The 20,353-nt window shown below is 42.6% G+C and overlaps 2 protein-coding genes and 1 pseudogene across 2 annotated transcripts; all 3 read right to left on the reverse strand.

Annotated features, from left to right (window-relative positions):
• Nucleotides 1–541: 541 nt before the first annotated feature.
• On the reverse strand, nucleotides 542–13,932 carry LOC109481720 (cholinephosphotransferase 1-like). The gene is made up of 10 exons (XM_019784313.1): nucleotides 13,714–13,932; nucleotides 12,450–12,581; nucleotides 9,746–9,893; nucleotides 9,089–9,230; nucleotides 8,295–8,379; nucleotides 5,381–5,512; nucleotides 3,771–3,929; nucleotides 2,987–3,112; nucleotides 2,439–2,573; nucleotides 542–1,065 (listed from the first exon to the last, which is right to left on the reverse strand). Exons 1-10 carry the CDS (start codon nucleotides 13,825–13,827, stop codon nucleotides 910–912), a joined length of 1,329 nt encoding a protein of 442 aa, XP_019639872.1. The 5' UTR covers nucleotides 13,828–13,932; the 3' UTR covers nucleotides 542–909.
• Nucleotides 13,933–15,293: 1,361 nt separating this feature from the next.
• Nucleotides 15,294–18,006, reverse strand: LOC109481622 (cysteine-rich venom protein 6-like). Its single transcript, XM_019784202.1, has 3 exons — nucleotides 17,900–18,006; nucleotides 17,209–17,376; nucleotides 15,294–15,466 (listed from the first exon to the last, which is right to left on the reverse strand). The coding sequence occupies exons 1-3, from the start codon at nucleotides 17,952–17,954 to the stop codon at nucleotides 15,294–15,296; spliced, it is 396 nt and encodes a 131-aa protein (XP_019639761.1). The 5' UTR covers nucleotides 17,955–18,006.
• A 1,400-nt stretch (nucleotides 18,007–19,406) lies between these two features.
• Nucleotides 19,407–20,353, reverse strand: part of LOC109481723 — a 12,326-nt pseudogene continuing 11,379 nt past the window's right edge.

Below are 20,353 nucleotides of genomic sequence, written 5' to 3' on the forward strand. Positions count from 1 at the left end.
ACTAATAACTGAGTAAAGATTACAGGCAGTAAATTTTTATATTATAGTGCATTTTATAAATGTGCATAATTAGCTTTGCATAGACTTGAAGCCATGCTTTAAGCTGTAATAAGACATAGAAATTATGGGTTATGATTTTTAAAAAATTCATGCAGTGCGGGCTAGAGCGGTCAGCATGCAGCACCTGTCAATCAGCACCAGCACCCGGCAACAGTTGCCATGGCAACAGTTACTGTGGCAGCAATTACCATCATGGCAACAGTAACCATGGCAATGGTTACTGTGGAAATGGTTACCATGGCAAGTTACCATGGCAATGGTCACCTTGATGACAGTTACCATGGTGACTGTTACCATGATGGCGACAGTTTCCACAGCAACAGTTACCATGGTGATGGATACCGTGATGACGGCTATGATTCGGAAATGGTTTGGACATACCCAGGACCAAGGCTACGGAACATGCTGTAGTCATTGGGCCTTTTTGTCTTCGTGAGTCGCTGAGTTTTGGGAGTTTTGCACGCTGGTCCCGTTCTACAGAACACCGTGGTGATGGGCGCAGTTTAATGAATTATGAATGTATGAAGTCACACAATGTAGTTAGACATGTTACCACTACTGTTAGGGAGTTTTTTTATGACCATGTAGTTCAGGCCACACCAATGTGATTGGTTGTTTTCTACACAAGCCTGCTTGAAACAGATTTGTAAGAAGGAAAATTAAAATATGCATGCACATAACATTGCAAATGTACAACATCATGTGGAGTCTTTAAGAAAAGAAATAAATTTTCAGCAGTGTATCAGGAATGCAATCACCTCTATCAACCAAATTAAACATTGTGTGCAAATGAACGCTTAACTTGTTCCTTAAACCTTCTACAGTTTTACTTTTTATCCGCCTCCTATTCTAAATTATTTGTCTGATTGACATCCAACAGACAATCCAATCATACTGGTGTGACCTTAACCCCTGTGCCACCGAGGGAAGTTTGGTCACAAACCTCTGGGTATATAATTTACTGAGAACTGGGATTGCAGTGGGCCAGGACGGAAACAGCTTTGTCTGTAAAACCCCCTGGACGTTAGTTAGTTGGAACGAAATTTACTCAGGATGCTTAAAAACAGTCTTTGCTTATAATAAATGATTAAAAAATATTATGAAATGATGAAATATGATTTTCAAATGGTTTTAAAATGTTTTAACATTCCTGTGTGTTTTGATTCAAGTTCTTTTAAACATTAAAGAAAAAAAACCCTTTCAAGTACACAATCTGAAAAGGAGCAATTTTTAAGTTTTATGTTTAGCAAAATTTACATTAATTTTGTAATGTATTGACCTTGGCCCATATACATGTAGGTGAGAATTGTGTGAGTAAGAGAATTGTGACCTGCAAATTCTGTTCAAACATTAGCAGAAAATCTAATATCTACACTACAATCATGTGTTTTTCTAAAAAAAATAACTAAATAGTATTACTGTACAATAATAGTGTTCAACAGGATTTAGCATTCAAATCTCATAAATCTGCCATATTAAGTCCACAATATTAAACAAAATAATAGTGAATTTATACAGATTCTACAAAGTATGCACACAGATATTCAAGACATTCTTGGGGAGGCTGCAGTAACATTAATGTGTATCATTGGCAGTTTTAGGCAACCTGGTAGAATTATAAGAGTTGACTTAGTTTCAACTTAGTAAGTTTCAGATTTAGAAAATGTCACGTGAATGTAATATTTCAATCAAAGTGCTATTCCCTCTACAGAATCTGATACCAACGAAGAAGAACAAATCTCAATAATCTTGAAATGAACGTCATTTTTTTAATAAAACTGAACCCTTTACACATTCATCATTCATAGCATGGTTTTCACAATGAATTTAGAAATTCATTTGCACCAACTTACATGGAGGTAAATACTTGAACTTAGTGGCTTTTGTAACTGGGCGGTCTCCTTTAGTCATGATAGGATGCATAAATATATTAACTGTAGAAATGAAAAAGGGTGAAAAATAACTGAAGGAAACTCTACACGATGAAATGTAACAATGGAGGCCCTCAGGAATTAGAAATGAACCAAATCAAATGAAACTAGAACGAGAAGTGAGAGAATCTACACAGTCAGTTCTAGCTGCACTTTACAAAAAGCTATGAATCTGAATCTGAAATTACATTGATCAAAGTTAGACATCCAGGTAATAAGATACGCCAAAAAGCAGTTACTCAAGCAACTGGATACTGATTTTGGAAACGGTCAGACATTTCAGGTTATAAGCACAATGAACAGTTCGTGTTTGTAAACCTGCATTTCTCCTCTGGTCTCTTAGTGTCACTGACAATTGGTAGTGGATGCTACTTGAAACATCTGACCGTTTCCAAAATCATATCCAGTTGCTTGAGTAACTGATATTTGGCGTCATCACACACTTACCTTGCTCATATTTCCGCTGTTCATCCCCTTTTTTGAGGGTTTACTGGTGATGTTGAAACAGTAAATGTCCAGATGGTCACAGATCTGGAGACACACCAGGAAACAGTACTGCACCAGGTCAAAGGTCACGAATATCTGCAGGAGAGGTCAGAGGTCAAAGGTTACAAGCTGCAGGAAGAGGTCACAGAGATTAACATTCCTGCAAAGTGGCACGTTCTGAACTATTGACCTTCAGAAATGACAAGCTGACTTTTCTGGACAAAATGTATGTTTGATGCACCCTCAAGAGGAAGGTGAAAGGTCAGAGTTCAGAAAATATGGGGGACCAAAATGTACTCAAAAGAATGAGGGAAAACTTGAGGGAAAACATTTTCCTTTCCTAGAGAATGATGTACATGTAACCACTTATCTTCTGACCAAACTTTTCAAAAGGATGTACAATGTATTCCTTAAGTTCTCTGTCACTACAGTATGGAAATGCAGCCTCCAACAGTACTGTACTGCACAGTAAATGTATTGTAAAAGACAGTCATTATCTAGCTACTTACCAAACTTATCCAGAGGACGATGTACTCATTGATGAAGCTGTTGAAGTACTGGTCCAGGAACAGCAGTCCCGGCCCGATCATGGACGAGTCAAACATCGTCATCTCACTTTTTGTCATATGTGCAACCTGAGGGACAGGGGGAAGAAAAACAACTTTTATCAGCTGTGATCACATTTAACTTTGCCTACTCAAGGATCTGCATGTATAAAAGGATCATTCTGTATATCTGCACAACACAACAACTGTGGTAAAAAACAGTTGTTATTTTGAGTAACTGATTTTTGGGGTACACTGTTGTTATCTATTAACCAAACTTATCGTCATCTCAATTTTTGTCATATGTGCAACCTTGAGTGACAGAAAGAAACAACTTTTCTCAGCTGTGATAACAAGGCTACAACAAGCTGTACGCCAAATGCCAAGTACCAACTCTACAGAAGGAAGTTCATTGCTGTAGATGGTCCCTCTTCGGTCATGTAGTCTGTATGCCGCTGGACTCACCCACACAAAGATCCTCAGTGTCGCGTTCAGCAAAAAACTCAAACCCAGACAAGGAAGACCACGCGAAGGTCTCCTCAGTAGCCTTATCGACGACTGTAAACTGTATCTAAGTCATCTGAAACTCGAGTCTCACGTACTGAAATATCTCAGAGACTAAGCAAGAGACAAACGAACTTTACAGAGACATACACTGATTTGGTCTGTCAAGAAGAGTTTGTCTACTCTAGTCTCTTGCATGGGCAGAGGCAAAAAAAGTTTATTAGAAAGGATAGAACGGACTTACTACAAGTTTGTTGGTGATTTTGCCAATGGCCATGCCGAACATGAGCAGGTATAGGCAGGGGTGGTCCTGGAACAGGTCCATGGATGACTTCTTGTATATCATCAGCGCCAGGACGATAGGAAACAGGATTGGGAACCCGGGCGACAGGACACTCGTACCCTGGAGGGGGAGAGAAAAGATAAAATTTAAGATGAGTTTTCGTGAATTTTTTGTTTAATTCATTATAAGTTATCACAAGTCACAAGTCTATGGATGTTCCCATGCCAACAGCCGACCTCCTACTGGCTCTCTGCCAGCTTCTGGGACCCCATTTCCTGCACCTGACCTTTTCTGGTCAGGTGAGGTAATATGCTGTAATTCAAGTACTTACAGACACAATCAAACACAATTATAATAGTCAAGCTCTTCGCAATTCCAAGGCCCTGGCTGTAAAGTCAATTTGGCCCATAAAATAACAGCAAACACTTCTTTGGCAGCATTTTAAGAAAACTATCCAAATATCTGTATGAAAAGGTAACTTGGGCTTGAACAGTGGCCTTCTCATGCAAAATTGGCCTCTACACCACCACTCTTCTCAGTTCTAGTGTGGGTTGCATCCTATTTGAATGTATACAGGTGGCTTCCATACTCACTCCCGGCAACAAGCGAGTCCCACAAACACATTGTACTATTAGATGAAACCCAGGCTATTGCAATTCAGTCAACCCGATAACCTTATACTTAATCACACTCACCGCTACAGTGGATCCGTTTTTTCCAGCTCCCCCCTTCAGGATAGTCTGAAGTTCCCCCAAACCGTCCACGTATTACATACCTCTCAGTTCTAGCCTGGGTTGCATCCTACATGACTTTTGTAATTGTATACAGGTGACTTCCTAGCCTGGGTGCCATCCTCTGTAGTTTCCCTTAATGTCACTGGAGGGAGCAGGTGGAAACTACAGAGGATGGTACCCAGGCTAGTGGCTTCCATACTCCCAACAAGCGAATCCCAGTGCATGCCAATTTATAGGATGGAACACAGGCTATCGCAAGTCAGCCCCTGGCTGCAAAGGTAGAGAGTTCTCAGTCCACCCGATAACCCAATACTACAGCAGCAGCACACTCATAATAGCTTCAAGCTAGTTGGGCTGCCCTGCTGTGTTCCAGCCGAACCAATAAATAAATTACACTCACCGCTACAGTAGAGGCGTTTTTCCCAGCACCGCCCTTCAGGATGGTCTGGAAATTCCCCCAACCTCTCCACGTATTACATACCTCTCAGTTCTACCCTGGGTTGCATCCTACATTGTACATGTAATTGTTTCCTGACCTGGGTGCCATCCTCTTCAGTTTCCGCCGCCCAGGGACATTAGGGAGTGGACAGAAACTACGGAGGATGGCTCCCAGGCTAGCGGCTTCCATACTCCCAACAAGCGAGTCCCAGTGCATGCCAATAGGATGGAACCCAGGCAAGTCAGCCCCTGGCTGCAAAGGGAGAGAGTACTCAGTCCACCCGATAACCTAATACTACAGCAGCAGCACACTCATATTATATAGCTTCAAGCTAGTTGGGCTGCCCTGGCTGTGTTGTACCAGCCAAACCAATAAATAAATAAATAAATCACACTCACTGCTACTGTGGATCCGTTTTTCCCAGCGCCGCCCTTCAGGATGGTCTGGAAGTTCCCCCAGACCGTCCACGTGGACAGGGACGTGGAACCGATCACTGCGACGACTCGGACTGACAAACCCACCAGGGGTACCTACGGACAGGGGAGGGCAGCGGCATGTTACACTGTTTGTGAATAGTTTCATCACAAACAGTTGGTAAGCAGTGTTCTAGCCAGGATTTTTTCATAGCATAGGGGTCAGGTACAGAAGAGCAACTTTCGTGGTGCAAATCACGCATTGAGCAAAAAAATTTTAAAAGTCATAACCCCCTGAGACACTACAATCATGTATTTCTTGTTTAACGTGGAACAGATTTTGTGAAGTTAAGGTTTTCCCTTTGCTATAGCTTCATTCTAAAGTAACGTATAGTTTCATTTTTTGCAAGATTTATGAAGGTTCTCCCTCCCAGAACACCCCTATGCTGGTTGAAACTTTGCATAGGGGTCAAAATTATAGCATAGGGGGCCCCTATGCTAAAAAGGCCTGGCTAGAACACTGGCAAGTGAAGTGACTCTCCACTATGGGTACCATCAAGTTGCAACAGTTACTACAGTATTGAATCCTACAGAATTACATCCATGTTTAAAGTTAAAACTTTTGGTCCAACACAAAAAATTCCCTCAGTAGACTGACCCAGTGAAGCTTGTCACGTGGCTTCTTTGAAGTGTGACATCCTGAGGAAGACCAGAGTGACTGGTCGAAAGCTCTAGATGAGAGAATTTTTTGTGTTGGACCAAAAGTTTTAACTTTAAACATGATAGTAGAATTACATCCAGATGTGTAAAGTGCATCTACAAATTATTGCACAATCAATAAAAAATGAAAAGTAGTGATACATTAATGAAAAATCTACATCTACATATTTAACACAATCATTACATCTCACAAATAGGAAACATGTGGATATCCTATGCACATTTTTAGCCATTCGATTATTCTCTTTATTGGATGTTGTCAGAAGCAGAGAAGGACGAAGAACCAATTTTTGTGAGAGAAGATTAGACAAAATTGAAAGATTTATTATAATCAGTCGAAAGAACGACAGTAAAAAAGGTGCAAAAAAGAAACAGGTTTGAAAGATGCACTGTTTATATGGGTCTAATTTTCCATTTTTTCCCCTTTTTCTTCATTTTTAGAGCCTGGTTCAATAAGGTTCAACTATGAGGCCAGACATGGGAAAAATCATGCTTCATGCATGAAAATCTAGGTTAAAAAAAGCAGTGGTAAACATTAGCTGAATCTTCTCTTTTTTTGTCATAAACACTCCAAAATTGTGTCTGAAAAAACACACAGTGCACATACATGGTACATACATTTCAATGTACACATAGTTATTCATAATTCTCAAGACACATGACCAGACATGTCACATGCATAACTAACTGTATGTTAAAAATTGGAACACACAAACACACAACAAGCCTGTCCTTGGTGCTGGAAAGTGTTCAGCACCAAGGACAGACTTGTTCTTGTCTGTGTGTCTGTATGTGTGCGTGTGTGTTTGTGTGTGTGTTCGTGTCTCTGTGTTCCAATTTCTAACAGTAATGCATGTGACATGGTAGAAGATGCAGTCAGTCACATACATGCAATATCAAATTGTATCACTGTGACAGTCACTATAACACACACACACACAACAACTCTACCTACACATGCAGCACACACACCTACAGTAGCATGCATCCATGCAGCTAATATAACTACCACCACATATTAAAAAAAAAAAAAACAGAAAAGAAAAACATCTTAAAAAAAACAGAACATCCCAGAGTACCTTGTTGAACCAGACTGAAGTACCAAAAACAGCAGAAACTATATGTATGGCCATGATGAGTATCTGGGCTTCTGTTACATTGATGCTGAGGAGAGGTGGAGGGAAAAAGGTGCAGGTGAGAAAATAGCAGGCGCGAATTCTCGTGCTTCAGTTGTAGGCAGACGGGAGACAAAGTTTGCAATGGCAGTCACCGTGGTCAATTGTGGTTGATTGTAGCCTCCACCAGGCCTTTCTACAGGAATAAGGGTCGTAGGAATTGGCAAGAAAGAGAGTAAAATTGGCCAAAGAAGTCCGGCCGCGGGGAGGTAATTGCTTTCCCTCCGACCAGTCAAACCTACAAGGTGGACAAACTCCCCTGGCAAATATTCTCCTATATATAGCCAGCGTAGTCAGTCTGGTAGAGACTAGGTTGATTGGTTGTAATAAGAAAACTGTCATTCTTGCCATTATGATTTCATCCCTGTAATCATGATTGTGGAAATTTGGAAAGAAGGTTCGTCATGTTTTGATTCCTTTAATTTTGGCTTAATGGTTTTTTGTCTCCCACCTTACTACATGTACATACATAGTTGACTATATTGTCTGTGTGTAGCATACATATAGAGTGTCCTTTGGTTCAGGGTATTGGGAAGGATCATATGTGTTCTTAAAGACCTAAAACCGCAACTAAACATTTAGAAGAAAAATAATCTAAGCAAAATTCTACTTTAGTCTACAGCATTAACTGATAATTTTAAAGCAATTTGTTACATCAACATGATAACAGGCTCCTTGAATTTGTTGAAAAAGTGCAATTCAGGCAACTCTAGGGCCACACAAATTCAATGTGTTGTTTCTCTGATTTGCAAAATTTTTTTCCCCTTGTCTCTTCATACTTTTTCTGAAGAAAATCCTAGAAACAACAAATTAAATTGGTGTGGCCTAGGGGACAAATTAAGTCTTTTTGTGAACAGTATAACTGGTAGAAATATGTCAGTATGTCTTGCACACTTTTCTTCTTCTTCTTCTTGAACACTTTACTAAGTTTAATTTGATTCTCTCACCCCAAACCTGACCAAAGGACACTCCTATGAATGCTACACCCATATTTCTGTTCCTACCTGCATGCCCCAGAACTCTTTGCCCAGGACCATGCTCATTAAGAACAGCATTATCACGCCAAACTGAGTTTCTGTCACATCAAAACTGTGGAGAACAGGGCACAGTGGTTACATCTGATGCATGTATATGCCAAAAAGCAGCTACTCAAGCAACTGGACATGATTTTGAAAATGGTCAGACATTTCAGACTTGCATTTCAGACCTGCATTTCTCCTCTGGTCTTTCAGTCACTGACGAAAGCTATTGGACACTGGCTGAAACGTCTGACCATTTCCAATTGAAAATCATATCCAGTTGCTTGAGTAACTGCGTATCTTGGCATATCTTATTATCTGGATGTCTAGCCTTCACCGATGTACATCTGATATACTTCATAGGAAATCAAACTTGACAATACCTTTTACTCAAGGGATTCATTCGGAATGTGGTCCCAAATGTGAATAAGTTTTTACCCCATCAGCCATATTTGGCTTACAATGTGTACAAAGACCGGTAGAATATTTTATTTTATCTTAGTCACATTGAGTATTTAGAATAGAGCAAAAAGCAAAAACAAAAACATAAATACAAGCCAAATTTGAGGCATGATACATGTAGATGTACATACACTGTACACGTATGTAACTTAGGGGACAAATTTGAAAGATATATTACAATTAACAACTTGAAGCTAAATCTTAAGCCTTATATAACTCTCAATCCAAATTTAAAGCATTACATTATTAACTCGGAAGCCAAATTTGAAGCTTTATACATAACTTACAAGTCAAATTTGAAGCATTTTATAACTTACTAGCCAAACTTGAGCGTCCCTGACACGTATGTCTGCCAGTGTGCGCAGTAGAACACGAAAACTGCGTTGAAGAAAGTGATGAACATCAGATCCGGACTGTCTCCCATAGTCATGGCACAGCATGTAGCCACTCCCACAAACACTGGGGAAGGAAACAGGAGAGAATCAGTGATTCCATAGTCATCGCACAGCACGTAGCTACTCAAACAAACACTGGAGAAAAAAACAGGAGAGAATTATTAATTTATTATTCATCTATCCATCCCAAACCAAGAAAAAACTTAAGGAATGGTAGGCAAGACCATGCAAAGGTAAACATCCTGCAACTGCCTGAAAATGCTGCCTTGATTCTAATTATGTTTACCGAAGGAAAAATTGTTTTTGCTCAATTTCTTCCTCTTTTTCTTCTCCAAACAGTGACCTCTGACCTGGTCAATGACCTAAATCAGACCGTCTCTCACCATGGTAACTGGTGTTGGGTTACATCATGTTGCAATTTTATAGCAGGAGGGATTTAGACTCCTGTCACCATATATGTGAAATGTGTTTGAGAAAGAATTAACAGAGCAGACCATATGTGAAGGTAAACATTACGCATTTGCTTTGCAAAATGTTACTTTTCAAGTTTGTTTGTTTATTTGTTTGTTACCCTCTCACCTGTAGATATGGAGTCGCAGCCGTGGTCGAACAGTTCCCCCAGCGGCGTGCTGCTGCCTGTCCGGCGGGCCTGCTTCCCGTCTATCGCGTCAAGGGACTGGTACAGGAACAACCCCACCGCACACGACATGTACACCCACGCAGGGGCCTGTAATAACACATACACAGGACATGTACACCCAGGCTGATCATGTACACCCAGGCTGGGGCCTGTAATAACAGATACACAGGACATGTACACCCACGCTGATCAATTGTACACCCAGGCTGGGGCCTGTAAAGTATAAATAACACCATTCTAGACCTTCTAGCAGGGTTGTAACAAGCTAAGGTCTAGCAGGGTTGGACAAGTTACAAAATCCACTTGCATATTGGGCAAGTACATGGTCATTTCCACTTGCCCGAACCAAAATATATAATTATCACATTTCTATGCATTTTTACTACCACCAAGAAAATTATCTTATTTTGGAGTATATAATGTTGGATGCTTTATTTATCGAAATAAGGTAGTTTGACTTGCTTCAAACACCGGAGCGGCTATAATTTGCATCCAAAAATACTTTGCACCAAAAAAAATACTTTGCATCCAAAAAATTTACTTGCCGAATCGAGCAAGTCTAGGGATGCATGCACCCCAACAGTACTTTTGCTTGCCCTGGCCAAGTACTAGTTAGGCAATTGGACTTGTCCAACCCTGTCTAGAATGGTAGCTCAGTCAAGTTAATTATAAATTTGTCCTATTGTAGGCAAGCAAAGCCTCAGGGCATTTGAGCCTGCATGTAAACAGTTCTCTGCAGATGTCCTTGGGAGTCCAAGGCTAAAATTTCAGCTCAATCATGACCCCCTAGGTACAGTACATTCATACGTTCACCAGCCTGATGAACATGTAAAGCCCTTGGAATTCAAACTTAGTAATGTTTTCAAGAAGAAGAAAAGTGTTCAAAACATATTGACATATTTCTACCAGTTATACTGTTCACAGCTCATGATAGTAGTAATAGATTGGTGTTGGCTCTTTCCTAGATCACTGCATGTACATTTTGTATGCAGTACACAAATGGCTGCTGTTTCAAGGACCCCTAATCTCACACGAAATACGCCTGATGTTCCATGTAAATAAACAGTTTAGTGCACTTATTAGTCTAGTAAATGTTCAAGTTTTTCTAAAAAGATGTTTTGTGCTGTTTATTTTTTGTATTCACACCACAATCACTCCAATAAATTATCCAATTTACAGAGTACGTGTAGTCAAACGTTCAAAAGCTTTATACAATGGCTTTTGGACAACGTCCAACCGGTCAAAGGTCAACATCCTGTAGGTCGTTCCACACACGCCATGGGGTCATGTGAAAATGACTCACAACAACAGCTTCAGTTCAGGTTTTCAAAAACAACAGCTACAGTCTAACCAGCAGTCTTTTTACCAGGCACCCCACAGTTTACCATATAAATGTTAACCATATTTTGGATCTTTCATACATGTACAAAATGTAACTTGTGCTCAAGCAATTCAATCATGATTCATATATTACATATAGCACTGCAGAAATTGTTATAAGGGATTTACGAAAAGCATTTATACCAGTAATTTTGTATGTATGTGTGTGTGTGTGTGTATGTTTGTGTGTGTGTGTGTGTGTGTGTGTGTGTGTGTGTATGTGTGTGTGTGTCTGTCCATGTATGTTTCTGTCTGTGTGTCTGTCTGTCCATGTGTGTGTCTGTGTGTGTGTGTGTCTGTCTGTCCATGTGTGCCTGTCTATCCGTATGTGCCAGCCTGTATTACCTGTTCCCTGGCTGTAGGTGAGTAGTACATGTGAGCAGTAGTGTGTCTGTCTGTTTTTCTGTCTGTCTGTGTGTGTGTGTGTCTGTCTGTGCGTACCTACATTTGTACATACCTGTTCCCTGGCTGTAGGTGAGTAGTACATGAGCAGTAGTGTGTGTGTGTGTGTGTATACTGTCTGTGTGTATACTGTCTGTGTGTGTGTCTGTCTGTCTGTGTGTGCATGTATTACCTGTTCCCTGGCTGTAGGTGAGTAGTACATGAGCACTTAGTGTGTGTGTCTGTCTGTCCATGTGTCCCTACTGTACATACCTGTTCCCTGGCTGTAGGTGAGTAGTACATGAGCAGACTTAGTGTGTGTGTGTGTGTGTGTGTCTGTCTGTGTGTGTGTGTGTGTGTCTGTGCGTGTGTGTGTCTCTGTGTGTGTGTCTGTCTGTGTGTGCCAGTATTACCTGTTCCCTGGCAGTAGGTGAGTAGTACATGTGAGCAGTAGTGTGTCTGTCTGTTTTTCTGTCCATGTGTGTGTCACACAGTGTGTGTGTGTGTCTGTCTGTGCATACCTACATTTGTACATACCTGTTCCCTGGCTGTAGGTGAGTAGTACATGAGCAGACTTAGTGTGTGTGTGTGTGTGTGTGTCTGTCCGTGTGTGCCAGTATCACCTGTTCCCTGGCTGTAGGTGAGTAGTACATGAGCAGTAGTGTGTGTGTGTGTGTGTGTGTGTCTGTCTGTCAGTGTGTATACTGTCTGTGTGTGTGTCTGTCCGTGTGTGCCTGTATTACCTGTTCCCTGGCTGTAGGTGAGTAGTACATGAGCAGTAGTGTGGTGTGAGTGTGGTGTGTGTCTGTCTGTGTGTGTGTGTGTGTGTCTGTGCGTGTGTGTGTCTGTGTGTGTGTGTCTGTCTGTGTGTGTCTGTATTACCTGTTCCCTGGCTGTAGGTGAGTAGTACATGAGCAGCAGTGATGTCACCACGTTGATGATAAGTCCGACCAGTGTGATCAGGTTCGGCGCCACCCACAGCGGAACTTTCTCCACCAGCCATCGCCAGTACACCTGGAGATACACAATTTATTTTTCTATTTATTTATTTATTCATTTATTGGTTTGGTTGTTGCAAAGTTTAAGTTTACTTCCAACACAAAAGGGGAACTAAGCTTGTTTGTGTTGGAACACTTTCTGCTCCCTGTATAATTTCCTTGGGGGCATATGGGCCCTTGTGTAATTATGCCCTGGGACAGAGGAGCTGGCCTGTGTAGGCCCTGGAAACAGTCTGTCACCCAGGCTAAGATTTCTGACAAGAGACACTCTATGTACAGCAGTCACCAGGCATGTGTAGGCGTAACCAGATACCTTTTACCTTAGCCGGGTCAGTCCAAACCGGTCAAGTCCCCTAAACAGGCCAACAGTTCAAAGTTCGAGGCCCGAAAGAGACGTACTATATGTACAATAGGACGACCTTGGGGGACAAAATTACACTAAAAACTGTTCGTTGAAAGGTTGCTACAAGGCAATAACCCTTCACTTGGTACGCCAGAAGGATAGGCTTGGAAAAATGTCGAAGGTTCGATAAAAGGTGTTACGTAAATCATAATCTTTTTAAACCTTTCAAAATACAATAACATTTCGGGAAATAACTGAACACGTGAAAGGCACTACAACTGGGTGAAATTAGTGTTGTCTTAGAGCTTTGCTGAGTGCTGAAGCACGTAACTTGATATACACAGGCGAACAAAACACGGTCCACACGAAAACATTATCCGTGTGTGTCTGTAAGACAACGATACCAACCGCCCCCCTCCCCCTTCCTCCCGATGTAGCTAATCTCCAAGCAGATCTTAGGCGTCTCAAAAATAGAGTTTCAAATTGGCCAAAAGGCCAGAGAGGGACCATAAGCGACCCAAGGGTGGGGGGGTAGCGACAAAAAAAAAAGGGCCATATAAACGTCACGATCATATTTCCCCCACAACCTCTGCTTGGAGAGTTCGTACCACCAGCGACGTTTACTAGCCTCCATAGCATGCCAAAAACTGGGGGTTTCGTGGATCTTCAGGGTCTTTCATGTGCTATTTTCTGATAGCATATAGACAACACAGCCGGCCTGGTTGAATTAACCTAATCAGAAAACAGCCTAAGACCACCAAACCCCCAGTTCTATAAGCCTGCTACGGAGGCTAGACGTATATACCTGCATCACGGGTTCAACGGCCGAGGTCCCCGCTGCCGAGTATTTGTGCTCGTCCAAACCTTTTAGCTGTGCCTCGGACATCGCCGGCGCCATCTCAAGAAAATACCGACTCATCTCGACCGAGATCTCGCTAAAAATCGCCGGTTTGAAGCCGCTAAACTCGCTCGGATATTGCGGTGTGATTTCTCTGTAAATGACAACCTGGCAGCAAACACTAGATTTACTAAACCGGAAGTAACGCACTGCGCGTGCGCCGGATGGAGGGTCAGCCGAAATGATGCGATTTTTTCGACCAATCAGAAGGCGCGAATTTATTTGCCAAAAAGGCGGACTTTGAGCAGGTGAGCGAAACGCGGTAGGTTTAAACATTTTTTTTAAGAAAGAAAAAAAAAAATCAACGGCTAGCTTTACTTCATTCTAATTGACTGAGTGGAGTAACTTGTTACATTGTATCCGATATAATTTTGCATATTAATTTGTCTTTGTTTGTTTTTTTGTTTATTTGTTTGTTTGTAGGTCTGTGTGTCAAAACACACTCACTTGGATGATGAAACACACACACACACACACTGTGAACACACTGCACTGATAGACTAAGGATGCTATCTTCCTACACTACTGATAGTTTTCGTGTGCTACCGTATGGTGTCAACATACATGTAACGTTAGATGTACTGCAAGTATTCAGCTGATGGAAATATGCCCATAATATCAGTGACATAATATATAAGTGAACCATCCACGCATTCTTAATAATGAATACGCAGCAAACATAATCATCAAATTCCAAGTGTTTTTATTCACCCCAGAAACATCGATCTGCCGAAGTCTGCTGGATGATTCTTGTACCGTCGCGGGAGTTAGTCTTTCTGTCTAATGTCTAGAGTTACCTGTGTTAAACAACATCAAAACTTATAGGATCACATAATTTGCATTCTGAGGTATGTGTTCTGTTACTCAGTATTGAAGACGCTGTTTGGACGAACCCCCCACATGGCTCAAAGGCCCACTTTTTGGTCCTTTTTTTTAATCTAACTTGTTTTTTTTTTTTTTTACTTTAAAAGACGGACTGATTCGTATCACCAGCGGGGCTGAAATCGTAGAAAAACTGCCTAGTTTGTCATTGAATAAAAAGTTATCTCTGTTTTTTTTTGCTTGAAACTCTCTCAAAAACGCAGGAAATACAATTTCAGAAGGTTCATTTTTCAAAATTTTCAGGGGGGGGGGGATGCCCCCGGAGTAGGAACAGTTGGAAGACCCACCCCCCGCCCAAATCCTGGCTACGGGCATGGGATTTAATTCATATCTTCATAAAGCCGAACAAACAACTAAATAAAACCAAATGCATGCGCATGTAAGGTGGCCTGCATGGGGGTCCCGACAACGCTCTACGCTGAATTCGGAAACTTCTCGATTACGCTTTACGATAAATTCCAAGTGGCCACAACGCATTACGTAGAATCAAAACGGCGAATACGCTCTACGCAAAATGCGCCGAGCGGTCCGTCTACGCTCTACGTAGAATTAAAACAGCCGATTACGCTCTACGGAAAAGGGCTTGCGGGCCCCCATGTAACAGTTTAAATACCTCCTGGGCAACGTTCCGGGTTGATGCAGGCTCCATAGTGCTGGACGTAGCCGTCATCACAGACACAGGCGGGCACACAGAGCGCCGCGCATACGCCCTGGATCTCTCCGCATATCTGCGGGCACATCGAGCCACACTCAGACCAGTGGCTGTTAGCAGGGCATGCTGAGGTAAAAACATATAAAAACAAATAAATAAATAAACAAACAAACATCAGAAGCACATGATTCACACACACGGCCCCGCACCCGCCCTGGGTCTCTCTACATGTCTGTGGACACGTCGAAATGCGCTTACACACCCTTACACCAGTGGCTGTTAGCAGGGAATGCTAGGGTAAGAAAACATAACAAACAAACAAGCAAATAAATAAACAAACAAACACCACATATAGACACGTGATTCACACACACGACCGCGCACACGCCATGGGTCACTTCATATACTGTACGGGGCTGTGCCACACCTATAGCGGTGTTTGTGAGCAGTAAACAATGGGGGAGAAAAGACCGCAGAAACAAGCAAACAAGAAAGATAGAAAGAAAGAAAGAAAGAAAGAAAGAACTTTCTCTGACATTCTAACCAACTCAGACCTCCCTTGGGTACAACTGGCCAGATATTGGCTAGGCTTCTTCGTGCGCCGGTTTGACCCGTCAACTTGGTCAAACTGTGCGCCGCACTCCCCAGATCCCCCTCCACACTACTCTTCCCTGAGGAGGCTCGTGACCAACATGGTTGACCCTTCTTCACCCAGTCACTGGGACACGGGCTGTACTGTTCGCTCTTTGTACAGTAGTCAGCTTAGGAATCGAGCTCACTCCCCAAGTGTCTGTTCTCGTCACCCCAACATCTGCTGGCCTGACGTCTTCATGGCTGTTCACCACCCTTTCCTAGAAAATCGTCTGAAAGACATTTCATGGAAAGTGGCACACGGGGCGTTGAAGACTAATGGCCTGGTTGGTGGCACGTGGCGGTACAGAGGTTCTTCTAACTGTCCCAGACAACACTGCCGGCAAGTAGAGTCTGTAGACCATGCGATGTTTTACTGCAGTACAGTAATGCAGACATGGACTTGGGTGGAGGGATTTGCGAGAAGATGGGTTCAGCCAGACTTTCGGCTGAACAGGCCGATGGCGCTTCTCAACATTTTCCCACCTGACCTGGGAAGATGCAGGAAAAATGTGCTGATCTACATCTTTGCCGTAGTGAAACATAAGATCTGGGCGTCTAGGTGCAAGGCAGTGTTTGAGCAGTCGCATTCCTCACACACGGAATTGATTACATCCATTAAGGAGTCATTGAGGTCAAAGTTGCGTACGGAGTTTGTCCGCCTCGGGGCTTCAAACCTCGTGGTGCGACTCCGTACGCTGGGCAAAGACCGAGGGTGACAGGCTGCGTCTGCGTTTTTAGTGTTCTGTCCTGTAGAAAATTGGAAACCCAAAACTACGCCTGCGGTTGTAACCCCCCGTTCCCTACTACTCGTATTAGTCTTTTGTGTGAAATGTCTGTCTTTTATGTCATTATTTTATTTTGATGTGCCAAGTTGGCAGGAGTGGGTTGGTGGGAGCACTTGGACAGTAACCTGTCGTGGGTAGCTTGGCACATCCTTTTTCTATTCCCCTTCCTTTGTCTATGTCTCTGTCACGTCGAAAAGTTAAAAAAAAAAAAGAAAGAAAGAAAGAAAGAAAGAAAGAAAGAAAGAAAGAAAGAAAGAAAGAAAGAAAGAAAGAAAGAAAGAAGCAAATAAACTCCATCCCTGGCCTGAGTCAGTGGCGTTTATGTAAAAAGGTCGAGCGTCGCAGACAGAAAGACCGTTTTGACCAAAGTAATAGCAAAGAAACAAACAAACAAGCAAAACATTATTTGTGCACAGTAACAAGCAAACAAACCAAACATGATCTGCTCACCGGGACAGTCGTTCTTGTGGATACATTCGCCGTTGTGCAGCACGTACCCGGTGTCGCAAACACACCCAGCAACACACACGGCCGGGCACAGCTCGTTCGGGTGTGTCCGAGATTCACAGGTGTGAGGACAGGCCGTGCCGCAGTCCTCCCAGTGACCGTTGGCGCATTCTGCAAGTAAAGGAACATGTAGTTAAAGAACCCAACACACTTATTGAGAAGAGTTAGCCTTCTACTCAGACTTGTGGGCGCCGGCGTTATTTTTTTTCTTTTTCGGGGAGCGACGAGGGAGTTTGCCGGGGAGAGAGTGACGTGAACGGTGAAAACCTAGCCGGTAAACTCTCTCGGCAGCAAAAACTCCCTCCGCGGCAAAACTCGCGTCGCTCCCCGACAGCAAGCTGCGGCCCCACAAGTCTGCGAGGAGTGGTCTGGGGGTGATCCGGCGGCGTGCTTGGCTATGCATGTCGTAACGAAATCTTATTATGCTAGTTCGTAACGCAGGCTGTGACAGACCCAATCAAGGATCTGAGATAGCCTTTTGCTGTAATATGATAGACTTGTATGCCTATCCCAGGAATGCCTGATTACACGACGATCGTTACCCCTTACCGTACAGGCTCCATACTCGTCTTAACACTATGACAAAGCATACGTTCTACGTGTACATGTAGATAATACCGGTAAAAGGAAATACCTTGGGTAGCCACCACTTTGATGACCACAGAGAGAACGATTGCCGCCCAAATCATCTTGCAAGACCGTCTCTGCAAGTTAAGAGGCTTAAATGTCAAGTTCACTCGCCTCTGTTCTTGTGATAGGGCAATAACTGTCCGTCTCCTAGCGACCATAGAATCGAACGTCTGACGCAAATCCTATTGCCGGCGCCGGACGCAGGGCGTGTTGACATGTATCAACCCATGTATTGTACATATCTAAAAATAAGACCGATTTCAAAATAAAACCTATTAAAACGCCAGCTTAAACACACACACGCACGCACGCACGTACACACACAACGAACGCACACACACAAACACACACACACACGCACGCACACACACATACACACACACACACACACTCACACACACTAACACACGCACGCACGCACACAAACACACACAACACACACGCACGCACACACGCACACGCACATGCACAGGCACGGACACACACACACACACTCTCTCTCTCCCTCCCTCTCTCTTTCTATTAAGGTACAATTGAATATTCTTTGAGAGGCCAGTGTAGTGTTTGCAATATGTTTAACTTAGTGTTGGCACTATATTAGTATTGACTGTGTGTCTAAGGTAACGGAACTCCGCAAGCTCATATATTGTATTATAGATAACCTCTGACCTTCTATTCTTGTACTGACGTAGTCACAATTTGTGCGCCGTGCTGATGAGTCGACGGAGAATACTGTTTTTCATTGTTCATATATACCTTTTAATAGTTCTGCTGCAAGATCTATGTTTTATTATTCTTTTTTTTAAGTGAGCTCTCATAGTCTGGCTTCTATAGCTTCTCATATGATAGTGCATTCCACACTCACTCACACACTCACCCACTCACTCACTCACTCACTCACTCACTCACTCACTCACTCACTCACTCACTCACTCACTCACTCACTCACTCACTCACTCCTCTTGCACGCTGTGTGTCGAGCCTACCAGGCGAACCAGCTCTCTCCATCTCTGTCTGCATTCCACAAATCCATTATAAACCAAAAAAAAAAACACCAAATGCTGCTATCACATTCTAAGAGATTTTTATTCACTTCATGAACGTCTGAAGAAAGTGGATGCATCTGACAGTTTCCGACGCCTATCCAGTTACTTAATCGAGTAATGACAATGAACTTTATTGCATATTTACGCCCTACATCGGCCAAATGCACTAAGGGATACGGAAAGAAGGAACAAGTGTTACATCACTGTGCTACGTCTATGTCTACAGGATCTACAGAATCTCTTCTCTCTTAAGTAATAATTATGTTTACCGAAGGAAAACATGTTGTTTTTCCTTCTGTTCCAAACACTAACCTCTGACCTGACCAATGGCCTCTTTTGTTGACGTCTGTCACCATGGTAACTGGTGTTGGGTTACATAATGTTGTAATCTCATAGTAGGCATTTAGACTCCTGCCACCATATACATGTATATGTGAATGTGTTTGATTAAGAATTAAGAAAGCAGACCATATCCGAAGGTAAACATTATGCATTTGCTTTGCAAATGTTACTTTTCTAGTTCCTTGTGTATCTGCAGACTAAACCTCCTGATGCCTGCATACTGGGACTCAGTCGGCCCGCCTAACGCCCAGGTTTGCCTGTTTTTAAACAAGATCAACATCAGGATCACAATTTGCATAACATACATTATATGTTCCGAGACTCAATATTGAAGATATAACATTATTAGCAAATGACCAGCAAAAACACGTGCACCAACGATTATATATAGCTTTTATCATCTACACCGGTACCAGAAAACAGTACTAGCATCTCCCAATGGATTCTTGAAAATACAACTTAAGTTCATATTGCCATGTGAAGACCCCTGCATTGTACGTATTGGTCGTTGTTTTGAAATTCCACCAATAACGCCCTGACATGAAAAAATGATGGAAATATAACTACTACATGTATTGTAAAGGCCTGTACTATATTGAGTTGCTCGCCAGGGCTAGCCCTCTGTACAACAGAACATAAAAGTTAGACCAAATCATGTAGTAAAATAATTTACCATCGGGGCAACGTTCCGGGTTGATACAGGCTCCATGGTGTGACACGAACCCGTCATCACAGACACACGACGGCACGCACACGCCCCCGCACCCGCCCTGGGTCTCTCCGCATACCTGCGGGCACGCAGATCCGCACTCAGACCAGTGGCTGTTAGCAGGGCATGCTGGGGAAAGAACACAACAAACACACAAATAAACAAACAACCAAATATCAGAAGCACATGATTTACACACACGCCCTGGGTCACTCCACATACCGGGCAGGCTGAGCCACACCCATACCATTGACTATACTTGGGGAGAAAAAAACCGCAAGAAACAAACAAACAAATAAGCAAAACAAATTTTACCTCTGGCCTGAGTCAGTGGCGTTTTTGGAGAAAATTCCAAGCTTCG

This window comes from Branchiostoma belcheri, unplaced genomic scaffold, assembly GCF_001625305.1.
Source record: "Branchiostoma belcheri isolate BF01 breed outbred unplaced genomic scaffold, Haploidv18h27 scaffold57, whole genome shotgun sequence".
NCBI lineage: Eukaryota > Metazoa > Chordata > Leptocardii > Amphioxiformes > Branchiostomatidae > Branchiostoma > Branchiostoma belcheri.